Here is a 21,238-nt window from a genome sequence, read left to right as displayed (position 1 = left end):
CATATGAAATCAACAAAAAACTATTTAAGAGCAAAAAAACTCATACTTTTCTATCCCTATCTTCTACCGCTTGTTTAAAAATTGAATCAATTTAACTTTTAGAATTAAGTAAGAGATATGATTTTCCATTGTCTCTTTCATTGAAACCGAGTTTTTTGTTTTTATATCCCAAACGAATTCTTTGACCTTTTTGCCTAATGGCTGTGTTCAAATAAGTACTTTTCAAATCAGAAAATAATTTGCCCCAAAGCCCTAGGGTTTTGAGATTTTTGGAAATAATTGTCATCTAAACAAATGTTTAAGAAGTATATTCGCAAAATTGTGCCGCTTTTTATTTTACCGATCAGGATCCAAAAATATTTGCCTTTCTGGATTTACTAATATTTATAATTTTTTAATGTCTTCAGTCAAAGATTTTTTCGAACATTTTAAAAAAATCTCATTTTTTGGGGAACCGATTCGTTTTAGTTGATTGGTGCTGTGTTTAGCTAGGTGCTTCTTTCCAAATTGCATATAACTAATCTTGCAGGCTACACTTGTATAAACTGTAAATTTTGTTCGCCTAAAATATTTATAAAATTAGAGATAAAATTAGGCAAACGTTTGTCTTCAAATAAGTTGTAAAGACACTCAATCGAATATTAGTCATTTAAAAAAGGCTCTGTCATGCCAACATTCAATTAAGAGCACTTTCAAACTGGAAAATAACCAAAAATCAACTGTTTTTTTTTTCTGAAAAAATTGCGTAAAATTGATCTAAAAAAGTTTTTAAAAAATTCACTTCAACAACTCAGATAGACCATTTGCTTTGAAATTGTTAGAAGGTCGAGAGAGAACAACCTAATATAAATTGAGCATAAGATAAGCTTGTCAAGAAGCTCTACTTGTTCAAGGTTTACTTGGCTCGAGAAACGAAGCCTCGAGGAACAAGAAAGACCGTGGGAACGGGTTATAAGAGATGCCCAAGTGCAAGAGCTTAAGGCCAGTTGGTGTAAATGGGTAGCACACTAGGCTTGCATGTAAGAGATGCTGGTTCGAATCCAGTACTGGTCCATTTTCACAGTAGTTGCACCTGCATAGACCCCCCTAACACAAATAATTTGAGGCCGTTCTATTTTGAGAATAAAAATGGTAAAATAGATCCACAAAGTCTGCGTTAAAAACTAATTTCTCATCTGCTGGACCGCTTTTACGTTTTCACGCTTTTCGATGGCTTGGTGGATGTTATAAACTTTGTGTAAATTCTGCTTCATTTTCATCAAAATATCCAATAATTGCATGGAAAGAGTCCAAATTGGAATTGTGAAAACTTATAGAAATGAAGCATCATTTCACTTACATCTTTCTGACCGGGTTTAAGTCATGCTTTCCATAAAAATATTCTTATCGAAAACTTGAAATTGATTCTTCATTGTAACAAAGATAACAGCAAATAGTTGAGATTTCTCTAAAACAAAAGTTGTCGGTTAATTTTTACGAAATTAACATGTTGATTTGCATTCCTCATTTTGTTTTTCTGGGAATATTTGTTGTCTTTGAAGTTCAAGGTGAACTGAAGTACAGCAGTGAAACATGCCAAAGAGCTTTTGACAACGAAGGAAGCTACACAAGGTAAAATAAATTCAAAATATGGTCAAAGAATTGTTGCAAAACATAAAGTTAATAATTCATCTCTCAGATTGAGCTACTCTTTAACTATCACGTTACGATTGAAGCTTTCGGATCTGCAAACTACGAGATCCAAAAGCAAATGATGACCGGAATATGATTAACAACTTTCATCTACTCAAACTGTTAAGACCAGATTTTGTTCGCTCAAATGATGTTTTGATCAGATTTTAGCTTGTTCAATTGATTTTAAGACCAAGTTTTATTTAGCTCAAATGACGTCAAAACAAGAGGATTTTTTAGTGCACCCCACTACAATAAGCGTGCGTTTTGATGATATTTTGATGGCGCTTTTGATTAGCAATTTTTAAGAACGAAGGCCTCAACTGGGGCAATTTTGCAACATCTGTTTAAGCAAAGCTGGGCAGGAACTTGGGGAAGATGATCCCTTCTCCATTGTGATGCTTTGCTTCCACAACTGGTACAGGGAAGCAGCTAATCTGGATCTGGTCTCATGGAACAGCAATTTGGCCAAGTTTGCTGCCGAATGGGCCGCTGTTTTGAAAAAGGACAAACAATGTGGCTTGATGCACAGCACATTCCAAGATAGGCAAAATAAAGACAAAAGTTAGTTTTGATCTTTTTCTCGAAGAACGAATTATTTGTTCTTGCAAACAAACGAATAAACGTTAAAAGAAAATCCATGAAAAGTAAAAACATAGCAGGACAAGTCCTGACGTACAATTCAAAGAATTTTCATTTACTAAACAGAAAAATTAGACCTAAAATGAATATGAGTGAATTGAGAAAACCATTTTAAAAAAAATCAGATAAGAAAAAAAAAACAGAAAATCAATGTCGAAAAAAACCGAAAAAATCGAAAAAACAGTAAAAATCGTTGTGAAATTGCAGCATATGAACAAAAAAACACTACCGAGAAACCGAATTTTTGTTCAAACACCGTTTTCTCATTCTACTTTAAAATTAGAGCGAAAAAATTCACGCCGCATAACCACTCGATTTTTCGCTCCATTTCCTGTTTCGGCGTGATCAAAATCACTAACCCAATTTGACTTCAAAAATCATGAAAATGTGTGAACAGATCTTAAAAAAAGACAGCGCCCCAATACAATTCAAATTCTTTGAATTGTAAAAAAAGCCTCCATTTTGTTAGTTCTGTGCGTGCGAAAAATTAGTCACTGGCTTCCCCGGTCGCGAAATGATCTAATGATCCAATAAACGTGTTTTCTGGTCAGTGCAATTGTATTTTGAATGAAAAATAAACCCATGGATATTTCATACAAAGATTTCAAATTTGATCAAACTAAATGAAGAGAAATCTAAAATGTTGACTGGATAAGAATTCCAAAACTCTGTATCAATTGTTAAAAACGCTTAAAAAAGATGTAAACAAAAATAGGAAGGAGCCCCGTCATATTTTTCTATATTTAAGGCCTTCATCTGTTCTATTTGTCTATGGGTCAGTTCTGTATACAACTAAATCATTGAACACTTTTAGGCAGTTTTTTAAATAGGTGGCATTTCAGTAAATTCCGCAAAAATTGATTATTACAAACGAATAGCCTTATTCAGTTATTTCGATCAAGCTTAATTAGTTTGAAAATTTAATTTGAAAAAGTAGAAAATATTTAACATAATAATTTTTCTTTGAATGAGCGTCTTCTACAAAAAATTTTTAGAAAATTGTTTTCACTGTTCCGACAAACATTGGGAGAGGAACTATATCCTCACTTGGTTTCATTTGTTCAGTCAATTTCAGCCGATCAATATATTCATCAAACAGGGATGTGAGTGGTATCATTATGAAAGACGTCCAGCGCAGATTATCAAATTAAAAAGATTGTTTTTTTTTGAGTTTTGCTGTTTTGCAGGAGTTATTGAGTTTTAAAAGTTTTGTGAATTGTCTGTCGTACACAAGCAATATTGTGTACTTGATTTTCCAATGCGAATCAATATCAGATTTTCTGTTGAGTTTACTTGTGCGGCGAGTGCACTTAACATGGTTTTGAATTTGAATTCGCTTAGCGAATCACTTATCTGAAACTAGTCTATTTTACTCAGAAAGTAAATACGACTGACAAGAAATAAGGTAAATTGGCAACTGTGCTCGAAGTGCAATATAATAAGTTAGCGACACAGAAGTCATAACGAATGTGAACAAACAATTCCCAGTGCGGGAATTAGGGCAAGAGACATAATATGTGAACTAAACGGCGGTAGACAGTGAATTTAAGAAGACTTTTTAATACGTCCTTCAAGATTAGGTACAACGTTAAATAAGTACATCGTATAATTATTTTACTGCACCAAATAAAATGATTCTCTACAACAGTTCTCCCTGTTTGGTGAAATTTAGAATTGTATAACACGAAAATTTTATTAACAATATTGTTTAGATGCTAATACTTATTCACGGTCGTTAAATAGTTATCAACTATATATTTTCGGGTTATCATAGGTAGTCATAAATAATACTGTATGGAAAGTTTGAGTCTACATTTTCTCAATCATCGTCAATTATCAAATCTTCTGGTGGACACTGATCTGCTGGACGAATGCGAGGGTCAGTTGCAGAAACTTTTCCTATGACTGGCGAGGGAAATGGTTTGGATTAACGAAGGTTGCACTGATCCGACGTCTCCTGCACAACGCTTCCTACGAGGCGGAATGAAGTTTGGTGGGCACAAATTTGTCGACTCGCCAGATGAATCGTCATTCCCAAATCCATAGTATTTCAGTTTTTTCATGTTCTCTTAGTTGAACGGGGAATAACTTGGTGCAATGCTTATAATGGTGCCGAAGTAGAAGGTAACGTTAATTCTGATCGTTGGTTTGTTGGTGAAGGCGCAAAAATTAGTTCAGAGGCTATGATTTTTTGGCCGGAATTGGTCTCTGGTTGTGATTGGGTCTCTGGCGGTACGAGATTGGGTGGCACTTTGGCATCCTTACTCGCATTGCGCGAGCAATATTAGATCTGTTGGAGGAGACACCGCTTGTCGTATCACGCTTGCGGTGTTTCATCTTGCAATCGCCCTTCTGAATTCGTTTGAATTCTTTTGTGTGACTCAGTATTTTGGCCTCCGTTGATTTTTCATGTACTCTGGGTCCCCTACGGTTAATGTACTCTGTTAATTTGGTCTTCCGTTCATCACGGGTTCCAAATTTGGCAATGTCGCTGTTTCTGACAGTGATATCCAGCTTTCCAGATTCACGAATCACTGACGTGAATTGATCAGTCTTCTGCACAACCGAACCAGGGGCTTACACTTCATATAGCCCGTCAGGATTCTTTTTGGACCGTCTAATCCGGTGCTTCTTGCGGGCAATATTCAATTGAACTGTATGCTCCTTGAGGGGTATAGGGGTATAGGTTTTTTCGAGCGTACGAAACGGAATTGATTGTCACCCGCAAGCCTTTCGCGAGAGCGGCCTTCCCTAGTGGCCGTACACATGTTCTTCTTAACTTCTTCGTCACTAAGATAACTTCCCCAATGATCTTCTGGTAGTAATTCATTGGGTTTGACTGTCTCTTCGTCTAAATAATGAATTAAAATTTTCTCATAACTTAAATCAGAAGAATGTGGTTTAGTGCTAATGTTGCCATGCGGGGTATTGGCTTTTCGCCCCAAGTGTGATTCGAAAGGCGAAATCTTAGTAGTTTTGTTTTTTACATATTCGGAGCTGGTAGAGGATTGATTTTAGTGCTGCTTTAATGGTGAACGAGTTTAACTCTTTATTTGCTTCTTTTATACATTCAAGGCGCCGTCTAATTGTACTAATTAATCGTTCTAATAAACCTATGGCTCGGTGATCGTTTGCTGGAGCTGGCACTAAATTGATATTATTTCTTGTGCAAAATTTTTTTGTTTGATTTCCTATGAGACAACGAGCTTGATCCATTCGTAATGAACGAGGGACTCCGTGAATGTGTATATAATTATTCAAAAGCTTTGTGACGTTAGAAGCATTTGCGTTATCAAAAATTTCGGCAGAGGGGTACTTGGAAAATCTATTGATTCATGTTAAAATATAAATTTCATGATCTTTTTCATTATTAATAGGTCCTGCAAAATCTATTTGTATCTCTTGGTTCGGGACTATACATGGTTTATGTGCTTGAAAATGCTTTGAGGGAAATATAGATTTTTAATTTTTACCGATTGCAGTGCACTCTAATCCTCGATGAGCGCATCTTTTAAGGTGTTTGGGATGGCCACCTTCTCAACCATGCAAACGCAAACACCGCTAACATGTAAATCCCGCCAGTAGCTATGCAGGTAGGGGTTTAATTCCTTCAAACGTTCCTCGTCAGAGCGGATGATTTCTGTGATTCCTGCATTTTTTGAGCACTGCATCTTTGCTCGTTAAGGAGGCAATTAAATTTTTATTGAATGCTTTCCTAATCACTTTGTCAAATGATAAGACGTGATGGCTATCAGTGTGTGGGGTGCTGATAATTGAATGAGATGGTGATTGGCGAGGCGTGTTTGGGGATGGATTATCCGTGAAAGAAGCGCGAGGCGAAGTTCGGGTAGAACGGGTAGAGGTTGATTTACCTTTCATTGCAGACACTTGTTGGCTCATTTTTGATGAGTTTGATGAGTTTTCAATTAAATTAATTGAGTATGAAGACAACTGATTTTCACAGTGGGTTTGGGCAAAAAGCGATTTAAGGTTGTGTGTCAAATGAGCACGTGAAATATTTAAGGTATGTGACTTTTGAGTGCTAATTAAGGAAGAATTTGTGATTAACAAATTAAAGTGGCTTAATTGAGTGAATTGATGCCGATTTTGATAAGCGAGTGACGCCTGTCCGGTGTTTCGCGTCTCAAATAGTGCTATTTGAGGCTCAATTTTTAGCGGAGTATTTATAGTATTTGTACTATGCGACGCGAATGGGGATTTAATTTGTTGTTTACTAGTGTGAGTAGCAAATAAGGCATTTGAGTTATGCGGAATATATGATTGGTTTAATAAAGAAGGATTATGCCCGGCAAGTGTCAATTTATTTTGAGTAAAGCGTACTCGCGATTCGAAATCACAATCTAAAATATTATGATTCCGAGTATTTGATTTTAACGTATTAAATTGCTTAACCGGTTTTAATTGATTTTGAGTTAAATGTACCCGCGATTCGGGTGCGCTATCAACTTTTGTACAATTAATGTGAATGTAATTTGGATTAGATTTTTGCCTGTCGACTGTTAAATTATTTTGAGTTAAGCGTACGCGCATTGCGTGTTCCTTATCTGAATTAGTATTGTTAGAAAAGAGTAGATTTGAATGATGCATTCGCGTGGCGAGTGTTGAATTATTTTGTTAAGCGTACGCGCGTTGTGTGATCACTAATAAAATGATTACGTTTTAAAGGTAAATCTGAACTATGACTTTGCGGAGTGAGTGACGTACTGTCTTTTATTGACAACTTAGGCTTAATGGAATTTATATTCAGTACTTGATTAGTATGTTGAGTGTTAGGTCTTTGTATGTCAGATTTATTGTCTAGGTACAATTTATTAAGTGGGACAGCCGAAATATGTTTTTCTTAATGAAGAAGTTTTGCATCAGTATATATACGGCATAATGTTGCAACCAAAAATTCTTCGTTGTATTTAGAAATATTTTTGCTGGTTTATAAGGGTTCAGGGATATGTAATCAACAAGTCCCATCTTTGCGCCCAGTAAAAGTTCTATTTCAAACTGATAGGGTAAAGGCCAATCGACCCATCGTGATAAACGACTGTTATAGGATTTATTGGATCTATGTTCTTTTAAAATTGAAAGAAGGGCTCGATGATCTTTTATGACAGAAAATTCTTTACCATAAAGATAATCTTTAAAAAATTCTATGGACCAGACCACTCCAATGAGTTCAAGGTCATTGATGCTTTAGCGTTCTTCATTATTATTCAAAAATCTAGATGCAAATGAAATCGGCCTCCAACCGTTAACTGTCAACTGTTCTAATGCTGCGCCTAGGCCGGACCGAGAAGCATCACATTTTATACGTGTTTCGAGTTGCGGGTTATAATGAGTGTTTTCTGTGTGATTTGCGATCCGTGTTTTTATAGCATTAAAATGTATGGTGTGTTCGTCGGTCCAGATGTATTTTGTAGATTTAAGAAGAAGGGGTCTTGGAAGATAGCATAGTTGTCCTAGATTGGGGATAAATTTACAGTTTAATATAGTGAATCGAACCAAGAAAGTAGCGTAAATATTTGAGTGTTTTAGGTGGTTGCAATGAAAGGATTGCAGAAGTTTTAGATTCCAGAAGTTATGTTCCTGATTGAGTATTATGATACCCCAGCCATGAAATTTCTTGTTTGACAAAATGAGATTTGGGAAGATTAATACGAAGTTTATCCACACCTAATTTTTTAAGACAATCTATTACAAGTTGAAAGCGATCATTTTCTGAACCTTTACTTACGTTAAATTTATCGTCAAGGAAACAAAATTTATATTTAAGGCCGACAAATGTATAATCCATCGCCTTCTGAAACTCGGCAGGCATGTCTCCAAGTCCGTAAAAACAGGTTTTAAATCGATATGTGCCTGTCATATCACCACTAACAATATTGAAACTGCCTTGTTTGGCTGTGTTCGGATGGAGATTCAGTTGACTATACGCAAATATAAGATCTATAGTAGGGAAATAAATCTTATCAGCTGGTTTTGTTTTGTAATCGGTTATTATTTGTGATATGGAATCTATCAGTGTTGCAATATTCGGCATTTGGTACTTGTTTTTATGTATGGTTTTATTGAGAAATTTAGAGTCTAAAGCTCATTTGATTGTTCGATCTCTTTTAACTGTAATAACTATTGGAGAAATGAAATATTGATCGGAGCAATTATTAAGTTTTTCTTTGTGTTCTTCTTCAGGAAGTTTTCTAATCTCACAGTTAACTCGTTCTTGTTAATTAATGGGTACTCTTCTACCTCTTTCGATGTTTAGGTTGAAAGTTTTTGTGAAATGTAGATTTAACAATGTGAACCTCTGATCCGCCAAGGCCAAAAATAAGTTGAGGATTTTGATTTGCTATGCGTATTTTTAATGGACATTGAGTTGTGATAGTGTTGACCATACTAGCTTCATCCCCAGAAAGAGTTTGAGTGATTGAAATTCCAAGGGCATCAAAAACGTCTCTCCCAATCAGTGGTTTCAATCGGTCTGTAACGACCACAAATTCGGCGTCTTCAATCCGCCAACCATTTCTTTCTACCGTCGCTTACATCATTCCAATAACGGGAATTGGTTCGTTAGCAAAGGTCTTGAGTTCTTGTGCAGTTGCTGTTGTTAGCCATTGTGCAAGGGTAGAATTGTTGATTACTTCAGTAGCGAGTGATTCATTTAAGATGCTACACACATTCCCGGAGTCAATGAGAAGTCCTACTTAAGTGTTTCCGATCTGTAAGATTGTATTTTTGGGTGCGATATGCGCTGTGGTACTAGCAATGCGGGCTACCATGTTATCGTCCGAACTATCATTGTCTGAACCACGTTGAGGGTATAATTGGCACTTTGAATTGCATTGACAGACTGTTTGGTTGTTTTTTTGTCAATTGAGTTAATATTGGAACGAGTTGGTTTAGCGGATGAAGACTTCGGTTCACGTCATACACGTGCAAATTGATTCTGTAAACCACAATTATTGCACGTTTTGCCGTTCGCAATACATTTGTCCTTGTAATTTGCCGACCAAGTGAGGCCACAATTTCGGCATAGTCGTTTCGTCTGTTGGATGGAGGCTGGAACATTTTGTCGTTGATTTGATTGGCGAAAGGGCCTTTGTGAAGTTATTGCATTCACCTGCGACGCGGATTGTGTGTTCGAAATCTGCAACTGATTCTGTTGCCCGAGTTCCATATTTATGGCCAATCGTAGAGCTTGTGGTGGTTCGAGAGTTTCTCTAAATATTTCTCGTTGTATTTCAGGATCTTGCATATTGGCAATGAAGAGGTCTCTGATAAGGGTATCTTTTTGATTTCCATGATCTCAATTCTCGGACAATTCCTTCAATTTGCCAAAAAGTGCTCAATAGATTCCCCTTTTGACTGCTTGGTGGTGAGGAGCATGTACCTATCAAAGGTAATGTTACGCTGATTAATGAACTTAGATTCCATGATTTGCCACAGTTCCAACGTTGTCCATATGTCCACCTTGAGATGCGGGTTTCTGCTACATATGATGCGTCTTCCTTTGGTGCCCAAACTGAGATATAGCGTAGATACTGTCTTGAGGTCCGCTTGTGTTCTTGGCTTGCCTACACACATGATACCTATTTCCATCCGTTTTTGACATCGAATCTCCCAATTCAAATTCAATTGTGCATTTCTAGCTTGTCGTTCTCGTTCTGATTGGGCTGAGGAACCTGTTATCGCACTCTCGTAGATCGATTCTAAGGGAAGTTGAACGTTCTCGGGCTTTGGTTCAAGCAGAATATCCAAATTAAAATTCTCCTTCGCAAGAAGAGCCAGTTTCGCCTGCATCTGCCATTTCTCCCACTTCAACGGAGTGTCTGCACTAGGTTTATCACAGAAGGGTTCGATGCAAGGTGGTGTTCGCTTTTGCGTTGCTGAGTGAGCCACTTCGTACACAAGCAATATTGTGTACTTGATTTTGCAATGGGAATCACAATTAGAATTTCCTTGGAGTTTACTTGTGCGGCGAGTGCACTTAACACGGTTTTGTATTTGAATTCGCTTAGCGAATAACTTATCTGACACTTGTCTATTTTACTCAGATAGTAAATACGTCTGACAAGAAATAATCTAAATTGGGCAACTTTACACGAAATGAAAACTAAAAATGTGAGGTTTATAAAAAGTTAGCGACACAGAAGTCATGACGAATGTGAGCAAACAATTCCCAGTGCGGGAATTAGGGCAACAGACAAAATATGTGAACTAAACGACGGTAGACAATTAACTTAAGTTGACTTTGTAATACGTCCTTCAAGATTAGGTACAACGTCAAATAAGTACATCGCATAATAATTTTACTGCACCTAATAAAATGATTATGTACAACATGAATATTGGCCTCCTTTCCGATAATTGTTCACAATTCCGGAAATTTTGTTCAGTTTTTAATAAAATTTCCAGGAATATAAAACTGTTGACAATAACGTTACTGACTTTCTTGTTTTTGATAATAGAGAGTCGCTAAGTGTATTGAAGCCACTCTTTCGGTAAAAGTTTTCACTACTTTTTTTTGAAATCAGCATTTTTTGTTTTTCAAATGACAAATGGGAACAAAAATATGCGTAATTGTCGCAATTTATAAAGGATAACCGTTAGTCCAAAGAAAACTGAAATTGCCAACACAATCTTTGTTTGTTTGGAGGAGGGCTAATCTGATGTCCGTTTCCTCGGAAAAAGTTTTGAATTTATAGTTTTCGGCTTTCGCTAAATTAAATCCATATTTAACAAAGAGCATCAATTTTAGTTTATATAATTTTTTTGCTTGTCCAACGATTAGGCAAATATATTCATCAAAAAAGTTTTTGAAGAGCCGCACAGCAATATCAAGCGCAATTTTCGTCTCATCATGGATTAATACAAGAAAAAAGGATTTGGTATGAATTGGCGAGTAGTGGGAAAAAGGGGCAGACCAAAAACTCAACCGTAACTGGTATTCGTTTGTGTCTGAAAAAATGCCTCTTTTCCCCACTACTACATATAAACTTTGTCTTATCCAGTATTTTTCCCTTTATATTCCCTCAAAATCTATCATTTCCTGTCTCACTTGACGTAGTGGTTAAATCATCGAGTCTAGTTAAGTTGCTTTAGCAAACGGAAGATTTGAGGTTCCTTCCCCACTGACTCCAGTGAACGTCCCCCAACTTTGATGAAATACTATAAAACTAAGTGAGATAAAAAAACCAAATTCACAGTTCTTAAAAAGGGTGACACCTGCTGTGAGACTGTATATGGGACACACTGTGATGGGTATATAGTCAAAAACATTGAAATCGGTGGAAACACAGTGATTAGTGTTTTTCAGTATAACTAGTGAGATCGTGTAACAAGCAAGTAAAACCAACTTTTGAAAATTGATGAAGCTACTTTGTGGATTGATGAAGCCACTTCGTGGATCTGTGAAGCCACTTAGTTGATAATCTGCACAAAAACCAGCTTAACTCTTTGAGAAATTTTTAATTTCGCTAAAATTTATTTAAAATAACTCTCTATTTTGGGCCATCCCAACCTCACGAATTCAGGGGAATTAGGCCAAATTATCCGGCTATTTGGAATCCCTGTTTTATCCACTACTATATTCATAACAACAAATAAAAATTAATCAAAAATAAGCTTCAAGCCGCATGCTTGCGCACACCATGCGCACGCGCACAGTTGCGCACAGTCTCCTTACTCAGAATTTTGCGCAAGTATGCGGGCATGGGCTTATCTCTTAATTTTTTCAAAAATTTTATTATAATTATATTTTGGCTCGAGATATGACTCGAGATAAGGCTAGAGATAGGGCTTGAGATAATGATAATGAGAATGATAATGATATAAAAAAATTTAATAATCTACTATTCTAATAATTCATCTATATCTATACACATAGCTTTTTTTTACAATATATTAGATAATATTGATAATACTCTGATTCTTCTTTAACAGGATGAATACCCTTGGCCTGATCTATATCTTTAAGAGAACTTTTTATATTTCTCCTTGACCCACTAAAGTTGATAGTAGAAGTACAATGTTCACACTTGACTTTAGTTGAATCACATTCTTTACATATTGACTTCTTTTTATCAAAACATGTTATCTGTTTTATAACCCTAAATTTATTACAATTTTTTTTGTTATATCAATTTCTGTTACTATATCAGCCAAAGTGACTTCACCCTTATTTATTACCCAAATTGCTTCGCAGATTAGAATTAGAATTAGGATCAGAATTAGGATTAGAATTATAATCACTATTAGAGTTAGAATTAGAATTATGATTAGAATTAGAATTAGGACTAGATTTAGAATTAGAATCAGAATTAGAATTAGAATTAGAATCAGAATTAGATTTATAATTAGGATTAGAGCTAGAGCTAAAGATAGAGCTAGAACTAGGGTTAGAGCTAGAACATTTTGAAGCAGTACCTCTTAACTTAGAAGAAATTGCTTCCACACAAAAACCATTTATTGTTTGATTTCCACATGCACACTTACTAACTTTATCTTTATGTTCTATTCTATAATGAAAAAGCAAAGTGTGTGGGGTCTCACATTCATAATTACAATCAAAACGTTTCATTTGCATTATTTATAAGGAATCAAATTTTATGAGTTGTTCATTTTTTTTATTTATTTATACTTATATTTAAATTTATATTTATATTTATATTTATACTTATTTTTATGTTTATAGTTAATTATAACTAGCTATAGTTCCAATTAAACTTCTAGCATGATCTTTAGAGAAGGCAAACTTAGCTAGAGTTTCGATGTCCAACTTATTAAGAGTATTATGTTTACGTCTTTTATCTAAAAACTTTTCATTACCCAATTCAGTTTCATCTCCAATAAAATTTATAATTTCATCTCTAAATTTTTGATTATTTTCATTCAGATCAGTTAAATCATCTCTACCCTTTTTGTGTAGAACTTCAGTCTCTTCATCAGTATACTCTTCTGGTTGATTGGTATTACTAGCTTCATTATACTCTTGATGTGAAGGTGGTTCTTCTCCCCAACCATAGTTAAATAATGCACCCGTTCTATTTATCATATGACTTGCATGTGCTGCCACGTGTGCTGCAGTTCTTACCATTGGATTGGGTTTACTAAAATTATATATCAAAAAAATGAAGTTATAATTCCACCTATGGTTGATAATGTCTTTAAACCATCAGCTTTAACTTTTTCTTTTGTTAGAACATCATTTTAAATTTTAATACTTTTTAAAGTAAGAAGTTTATTAAAGTGGAATATATAGTTATCTTTATTAATAACAACTCTATCCGTAGCACTATTCATTAAAGTTTTAATATAAGCTACAAGTTTGTCTATCTCATCACTGTCTAAATTGTCTTTTAAACTAAGAGCTTTAGGGTCAATGAAACCAACTCTTGAGTCATATATCATAGTTCTATTTCTATCAAAAATAATAAAAGTTTCCTCTTTCTTATTATACTTAATCATACCATAGCGAAGAGCATCATCTATCCCATTTGTTCAATTATAATATTTATTATTTAACTCTTGAATTTTGCCGTGGAGGTCATGATCACATTTATATGTCGTCTTAAAATTTTTAAATAGATCTGCCCCAATATAAGTTGTTATATAAATAGTGTCACAATTCATTCTAGCCATATTAACTATCTGAGCTGGTTTATGACACATTACAATCATTTGAATATTTTTATTTTTTCCTTCTGTAAAATAATATAATATATCCTTAAACTTATCACCCATATCATCAAAAACAATTACACTATTTTGAAATTTGAGTATATTTTCCAATGTGATCATATATATTTATATATCAGCCTTTTCAAATCCAGCATAGGGGCACCAGTCTTGGGATCAATCCAACCCTTTCCATCTTTACATACTATAATTATTTGCTTTTGCTTTTGCCCATCATAGACTTTTGATTTTGATCTAGATTTTGATTTTGATTTTGATCTAAGTATAACTTTAGGTATTGTTTAACAAAATAACTCTTTCCCGTACCAGTAGCACCATAGTTAAATAATGCACCCGTTCTATTTATCATATGACTTGCATGTGCTGCCACGTGTGCTGCAGTTCTTACTGTTGGATTGGGTTTAGTAAAATTATATATCATAAAAAATGAAATTATAGTTCCACCTCTGGTTGATAATGTCTTTAAACCATCAGCTTTAACTATATCTTTTGTTAGAACATCATTTTAAATTTAAATACTTTTTAAAGTAAGAAGTTTATTAAAGTGGAATATATAGTTATCTTTATTAATAACAACTCTATCTCTAGCACTATTCATTAAAGGTTTAATATAAGCTACAAGTTTATCTATCTCATCACTTTCTATTTTATCTTTTAAACTAAGAGCTTTAGGGTCAATGAAACCAACTATTGAGTCATTACATACTATTATTTTTTGCTTTTGCTTTTGTCCCATCATAGATTTTCGATTTTGATCTGAATTTTGATCTTGATTTTGATTCTGATTCTAATTTTGATCTTGATTTTGATTCTGATCTTGATTTTGATTCTGATATTGATTTTGATTCCGATTTTGATTTTGTTATTGATTTTGATTCTGATCTTGATCTTGATTTTGATTTTGATTTTGATTTGGATTTTGATATTGATTTTGAATTCGATCTAAGTATATTGATTTTAATCTAAGTATAATTTTAAATATTGTTTAACAAAATAAGTCTTTCCCGTACCAGTAGCACCATAAACAATAGTATTTAATGGCCACTTTTCAAAATCAAATCTAACTAAACTTCTATTCATACACCCACGAAAGTTTTCTTCTAGTTTTGCATATTAATGATAATGTTAATGTTAATGATAATGTTAATCAGGGAACCTGCTTCGCAGATGATAATGGTAACGATAATATTAATGATAATACTAATGATAATGCTAATGATATTGATAATGCTATTAATAATGTTAATCAGGGAACTTGCTTCGCAGATGATAATAATAATTATAATAATAATGATGATGATGATGATGACAAATATATTAGTATATTTAGTAAAAAGGGCTCACCATCCAAACAAAGGGATAAGCTTTGTTCACAATGTGGATGTGGTAAAGGTATCAAGGCCTTGTATACCAGTAAATAGAAAAGAGAATTTATTAATTAATGTTAATGGAACTCTACAATCATGGATAACTGATAGTAATATAACAGTCTATGCCCCTTCCCAGAAAACCTTAGATGCATAATAGCAGTTCCTAGTGAATGTGGTAAGACAGTCTTATTAAAGAATCTATTTATACCCAGCATACAGTTTGATGGATTATATATCATTGGTCCTACTGGTAATCAATATAAGGATTTAGAGTTTAAAGATATCATGTTTATTAAGGATATAAAAGAGTTACCCCACCCTGATGAATTACCAGAAGACATAAAGAAACTCATGATATTTGATGATGTTATAGCTAAAGAACCAACTATTAATGAATACTTTTGTAGAGCTAGACATGAAAATTGTGATATGATATATCTTAAACAAAATATATTCTCAGCAGATAGACAGAATGTTGCAGAGAACTGTAATCTATTTATTTTCTTTGAACAAACAGGCAAAGCCATCACTGCTTTATATTATGATCACTTTACTGGATCTCATCGTAGATATAATGATTTTAGTAATGTATGTAAAAAGTGTGGTCCAGGCCTTATAGTTACATTGTCATTGATAAATCTAAAAATAGATATGATTGTGGTAAACTAAGAATTAATTGGGATTGGAGAGTTTTATAGTTTAATGATATTTATAATTAAGTCTATGGCTGAATAAAAGTCTAAGTCTAAGTATAAGTCTAATTATAAAATTAGGTCTAATAATAAGTCGAAGTATAAATCTAAGTCTAAGTCTAAGTCTAATTATAAGTATAAGTATAAGTCTATAACTAAATCAGATGGGTCTTCGACCAGCTAGATACACTAGATGTAAAGTAAAACTCAACACAACACTATTAAAGTCTATAGGTCTTCCATGCTCAGTTGTCCTAGATTGGGGATAAATTTACTAATGTAGTGAACCGAACCAAGAAAGTAGCGTAATTTTTTGAGTGTGTTAGGTGGTTGCAATGAAAAGATTGCAGAAATTTTAGATTCCAGAGGTGATGTTCCTGATTGAGTAATATGATACCCCAACCATGAAATTTCTTGTTTCACAAAACGACATTTGGGAAGATTAATACGAAGTTTATCCACATCTAATTTTTTAAGACAATCTATTACAAGTTGAAAGCAATCAATTTCTGAACCTTTACTTACAATAAAAATATCGTCAAGGAAACAAAATTTATTTTTAAGGCCGACTAATGTATAATCCATCGCCTTCTGAATCTCGGCAGGCATTTCTGTAAGTCCGTAAAAACATGTTTTAAATCGATATGTGCCTGTCGTATCACCACTTAAAATATTGAAACTGCAATGTTTGGCTGTGTCCGGATGGAGAATCAGTTGACTATACGCAAATATAAGATCTATAGTAGGGAAATAAATCTTATCAGCTGGTTCTGTTTTGTAATCGGTTATTCTTTGTGATATGGAATCTATCAGTGTTTCAATATTCGGCATTTTTTTTACTTGTTTTTATGTATGGTTTTATTGAGAATTTTAGAGTCTAAAGCTCATTTGATTGTTTGATCTCTTTTAACTGTAATAACTATTGGAAAAATGAAATTTTGATCGGAGCAATTGTTAAGTTTTTCTTTGTGTTCTTCTTCAGTAAGTTTTCTAATCTCAGAATTAACTCGTTCTTGTTAATTAATGGGTACTATTCTACCTCTTTCGATGTTAAGGCTGAAAATTTTTGTGAAATTTAGATTTAACAATGTGAACCTCTGATCCGCCAAGGCGTGAAATAAGTTGAGGAAATTGATTTGCTATGCGTGTTTTTAATGGACATTGAGTTGTGATAGTGTTGACCATACTAGCTTCATCCCCAGAAAGAGTTTGAGTGATTGAAATTCCAAGGGCATCAAATAAGTCTCTCCCAATCAGTGGTTTCAATCCGTCTGTAACGACCACAAATTCGGCGTCTTCAATCCGCCAACCATTTCTTTCTACCGGCGCTTACATTATTCCAATAACGGGAATTGGTTCGTTAGCAAAGGTCTTGAGTTCTTGTGCAGTTGCTGTTGTTAGCCATTGTGCAAGGGTAGAATTGTTGATTACTTCAGTAGCGAGTGATTCATTTAAGATGCTACACACATTCCCGGAGTCAATGAGAAGTCCTACTTAAGTATTTCCGATCTGTAAGATTGTATTTTTGGGTGCGATATGCGCTGTGGTACTAGCAATGCGGGCTACCATGTTATCGTCCGAACTATCATTGTCTGAACCACGTTGAGGGTATAATTGGCATTTTGAATTGCATTGACAGACTGTTTGGTTGTTTTTTTGTCAATTGAGTTAATATTGGAACGAGTTGGTTTAGCGGATGAAGACTTCGGTTCACGTCATACACGTGCAAATTGATTCTGTAAACCACAATTATTGCACGTTTTGCCGTTCGCAATACATTTGTCCTTGTAATTTGCCGACCAAGTGAGGCCACAATTTCGGCATAGTCGTTTCGTCTGTTGGATGGAGGCTGGAACATTTTGGCGTTGATTTGATTGGCGAAAGGGCCTTTGTGAAGTTATTGCATTCACCTGCGACGCGGATTGTGTGTTCGAAATCTGCAACTGATTCTGTTGCCCGAGTTCCATATTTATGGCCAATCGTAGAGCTTGTGGTGGTTCGAGAGTTTCTCTAAATATTTCTCGTTGTATTTCAGGATCTTGCATATTGGCAATGAAGAGGTCTCTGATAAGGGTATCTTTTTGATTTCCAAGATCGCAATTCTTGGACAATTCCTTCAATTTGCCAAAAAAATGCTCAATAGATTCCCCTTTTGACTGCTTGGTGGTGAGGAGCATGTGCCTATCAAGGGTAATGTTACGCTGATTATTGAAAGTAGATTCCATGATTTGCCACGGTTCCAACGTTGTCAATATGTCCAACTTGAGATGCGGGTTTCTGCTACATATGATGGGTCTTCCTTTGGTGCCCAAACTGAGATATAGCGTAGATACTGTCTTAAGGTCCGCTTGTGTCCATGGCTTGTCTACACACATGATACTTATCTCCATCTGTTTTTGACATCGAATCTCCCAGTTCAAATTCAATTGTGCATTTCTAGCTTGTCGTTCTCGTTCTGATTGGGCTGAGGAACCTGTTATCGTACTCTCGTAGATCGATTCTAAGGGAAATTGAACGTTCTCGGGCTTTGGTTCAAGCAGAATATCCAATGCAATATTCTTCATCGCAAGAAGAGCCAGTTTCGCTTGCATCTGCCATTTCTCCCACTTCAACGGAGTGTCTGCACTAGGTTTTTCACAGAAGGGTTCGATGCAAGGTGGTGTTCGCTTTTGTGTTGCTGAGTGCGCCATGTTGTACACAAGCAATATTGTGTACTTGATTTTGCAAAGGGAATCACTATTAGAATTTCTGTGGAGTTTACTTGTGCGGCGAGTGCACTTAACACGGTTTTGTATTTGAATTCGCTTAGCGAATCACTTATCTGGCACTTGTCTATTTTACTCAGATAGTAAATACGTCTGACAAGAAATAAGTTAAATTGGGCAACTTTACTCGAAATGAAAACTAAAAATGTGAGGTTTATAATAAGTAAGCGACACAGAAGTCATGATAAATGTGAGCAAACGATTCCCAGTGCGGGAATTAGGGCAACAGACAAAATATGTGAACTAAACGACGGTAGACAATGAACTTAAGTTGACTTTGTAATACGTCCTTCAAGATTAGGTACAACGTCAAATAAGTACATCGCATAATAATTTTACTGCACCTAATAAAATGATTATGTACAACATGAATATTGGCCTCATTTCCGATAATTGTTCACAATTTCGGAAATTTTGTTTAGTTTTTGATAAATTTACCAGGAATATAAAACTGTTGACAATAACGTTACTGATTTTCTTGTTTTTGATAATAGAGAGTCGCTAAGTGTATTGAAGCCACTCTTTCGGTAAAAGTTTTCGCTACTTTTTTTTTGAAATCAGCATTTTTCGTGTTTCAAATGACAATTGGGCACAAAAATATGCGTAATTGTCGCAATTTATAAAGGATAACCGGTAGTCCAAAGAAAATTGAAATTGCCAACAAAATCTTTGTTTGTTTGGAGGAGGGCTATTTTGATGTCCGTTTCCTCGGAAAAAGTTTTGAAATTATTGTTTTCGGCTTTCGCTAAATTAAATCCATATTTATCAAAGAGCATCAATTTTTGTTTATATAATTTTTTTGCTTGTCCAACGATTAGGCAAATATATTCATCAAAAAAGTTTTCGAAGAGCCGCACAGCAATATCAAGCCCAATTTTCGTCTCATCATGGATTAATACAAGAAAAAAGGATTTGGTATGAATTGGCGACTAGTGGGAAAAAGGAGCTATCCAGACCAAAAACTCAACCCTAACTGGTATCCGTTTTTGTCTGAAAAATGCCTCTTTTTCCCACTACTACATATAACCTTTGTCTTATCCAGTATATTTCCCTTTATATTCTCTCAAAATCTATCATTTCCTGTCTCACTTGACGTAGTGGTTAAATCATCGAGTCTAGTTAAGTTGCTTTAGCAAACGGAAGATTTGGGGTTCCTTCCCCACTGACTCCAGTGAACGTCCCCCGACTTTTATGAAATACTATAAAACTAAGTTAGATAAAAAAAAACCAAATTCACAGTTCTTAAAAAGGGTGACACCTGCTGTGAGACTGTATATGGGACACACTGTGATGGGTATATAGTCAAAAATATTGAGATCGGTGGAAACACAGTGATTAGTGTTTTTCAGTATAACTAGTGAGATCGTGTAACAAGCAAGAAAAAACCAATTTTTGAAAATTGATGAAGCTACTTTGTGGATTGATGAAGCCACTTCGTGGATCTGTGAAGCCACTTAGTTGATAATCTGCACAAAAACCAGCTTAACTCTTTGAGAAATTTTTAATTTCGCTAAAATTTATTTAAAATAACTCTCTATTTTGGGCCATCCCAACCTCACGAATTCAGGGGAATTAGGCCAAATTATCCGGCTATTTGGAATCCCTGTTTTATCCACTACTATATTCATAACAACAAAAAAAAATTAATCAAAAATAAGCTTCAAGCCGCATGCTTGCGCACACCATGCGCACGCGCACAGTTGCGCACAGTCTCCTTACTCAGAATTTTGCGCAAATATGCGGGCATGGGCTTATCTCTTAATTTTTTCAAAAATTTTATTATAATTATATTTTGGCTCGAGATATGACTCGAGATAAGGCTAGAGATAGGGCTTGAGATAATGATAATGAGAATGATAATGATATAAAAAAATTTAATAATCTACTATTCTAATAATTTATCTCTATCTATACCATTAGCTTTTAATTTACAATATATTAGATAATGTTTATAATACTCTGATTCTTCTTTAACAGGATGAATACACTTGACCAGATCTATATCTTTAAGAGAATTTTTTATATGGCTCCTTGACCCACTAAAGCTGAAATACAATAAAGTAGAAATACAATGTTCATACTTGACTTTAGTTGAATTACATTCTTTACATATTGACTTCTTTTTATCAATACATGTTATCTGTTTTATAACCCTAAATTTATTACAATTTTTTTGTTATATCAATTTCTGTTACTATATCAGCCAAAGTGACTTCACCCTTATTTATTATCCAAATTGCTTCGCAGATTAGAGTTAGAATTAGGATTAGAGTTGGGATTAGAATTATAATCACTATTAGAATTAGAATTAGAATTAGGATTAGAATTAGAATTAGGATTAGTTTTAGAATTAGAATCAGAATTAGAATTAGAATTAGAATCAGAATTAGAT

The 21,238-nt window shown here is 34.5% G+C and overlaps 1 protein-coding gene across 1 annotated transcript in view; it reads left to right on the top strand.

Moving 5' to 3' along the window:
- Positions 1–1,380: 1,380 nt before the first annotated feature.
- LOC142349455 (uncharacterized) overlaps positions 1,381–21,238 on the top strand; it is a 48,501-nt gene continuing 28,643 nt past the window's right edge. Inside the window, exons 1-2 of the mRNA XM_075401030.1 lie at positions 1,381–1,611; positions 2,024–2,235. Of these exons, the coding sequence (XP_075257145.1) occupies positions 1,487–1,611; positions 2,024–2,235 (337 nt within the window). The 5' untranslated portion in view covers positions 1,381–1,486. The remainder of the gene's footprint in view (positions 1,612–2,023; positions 2,236–21,238) is intronic.

Source organism: Convolutriloba macropyga, chromosome 11, assembly GCF_964194025.1.
Source record: "Convolutriloba macropyga chromosome 11, txConMacr16.3, whole genome shotgun sequence".
Lineage (NCBI taxonomy): Eukaryota > Metazoa > Xenacoelomorpha > Acoela > Convolutidae > Convolutriloba > Convolutriloba macropyga.
This window is presented reverse-complemented; position numbering and strand designations above follow the sequence as displayed.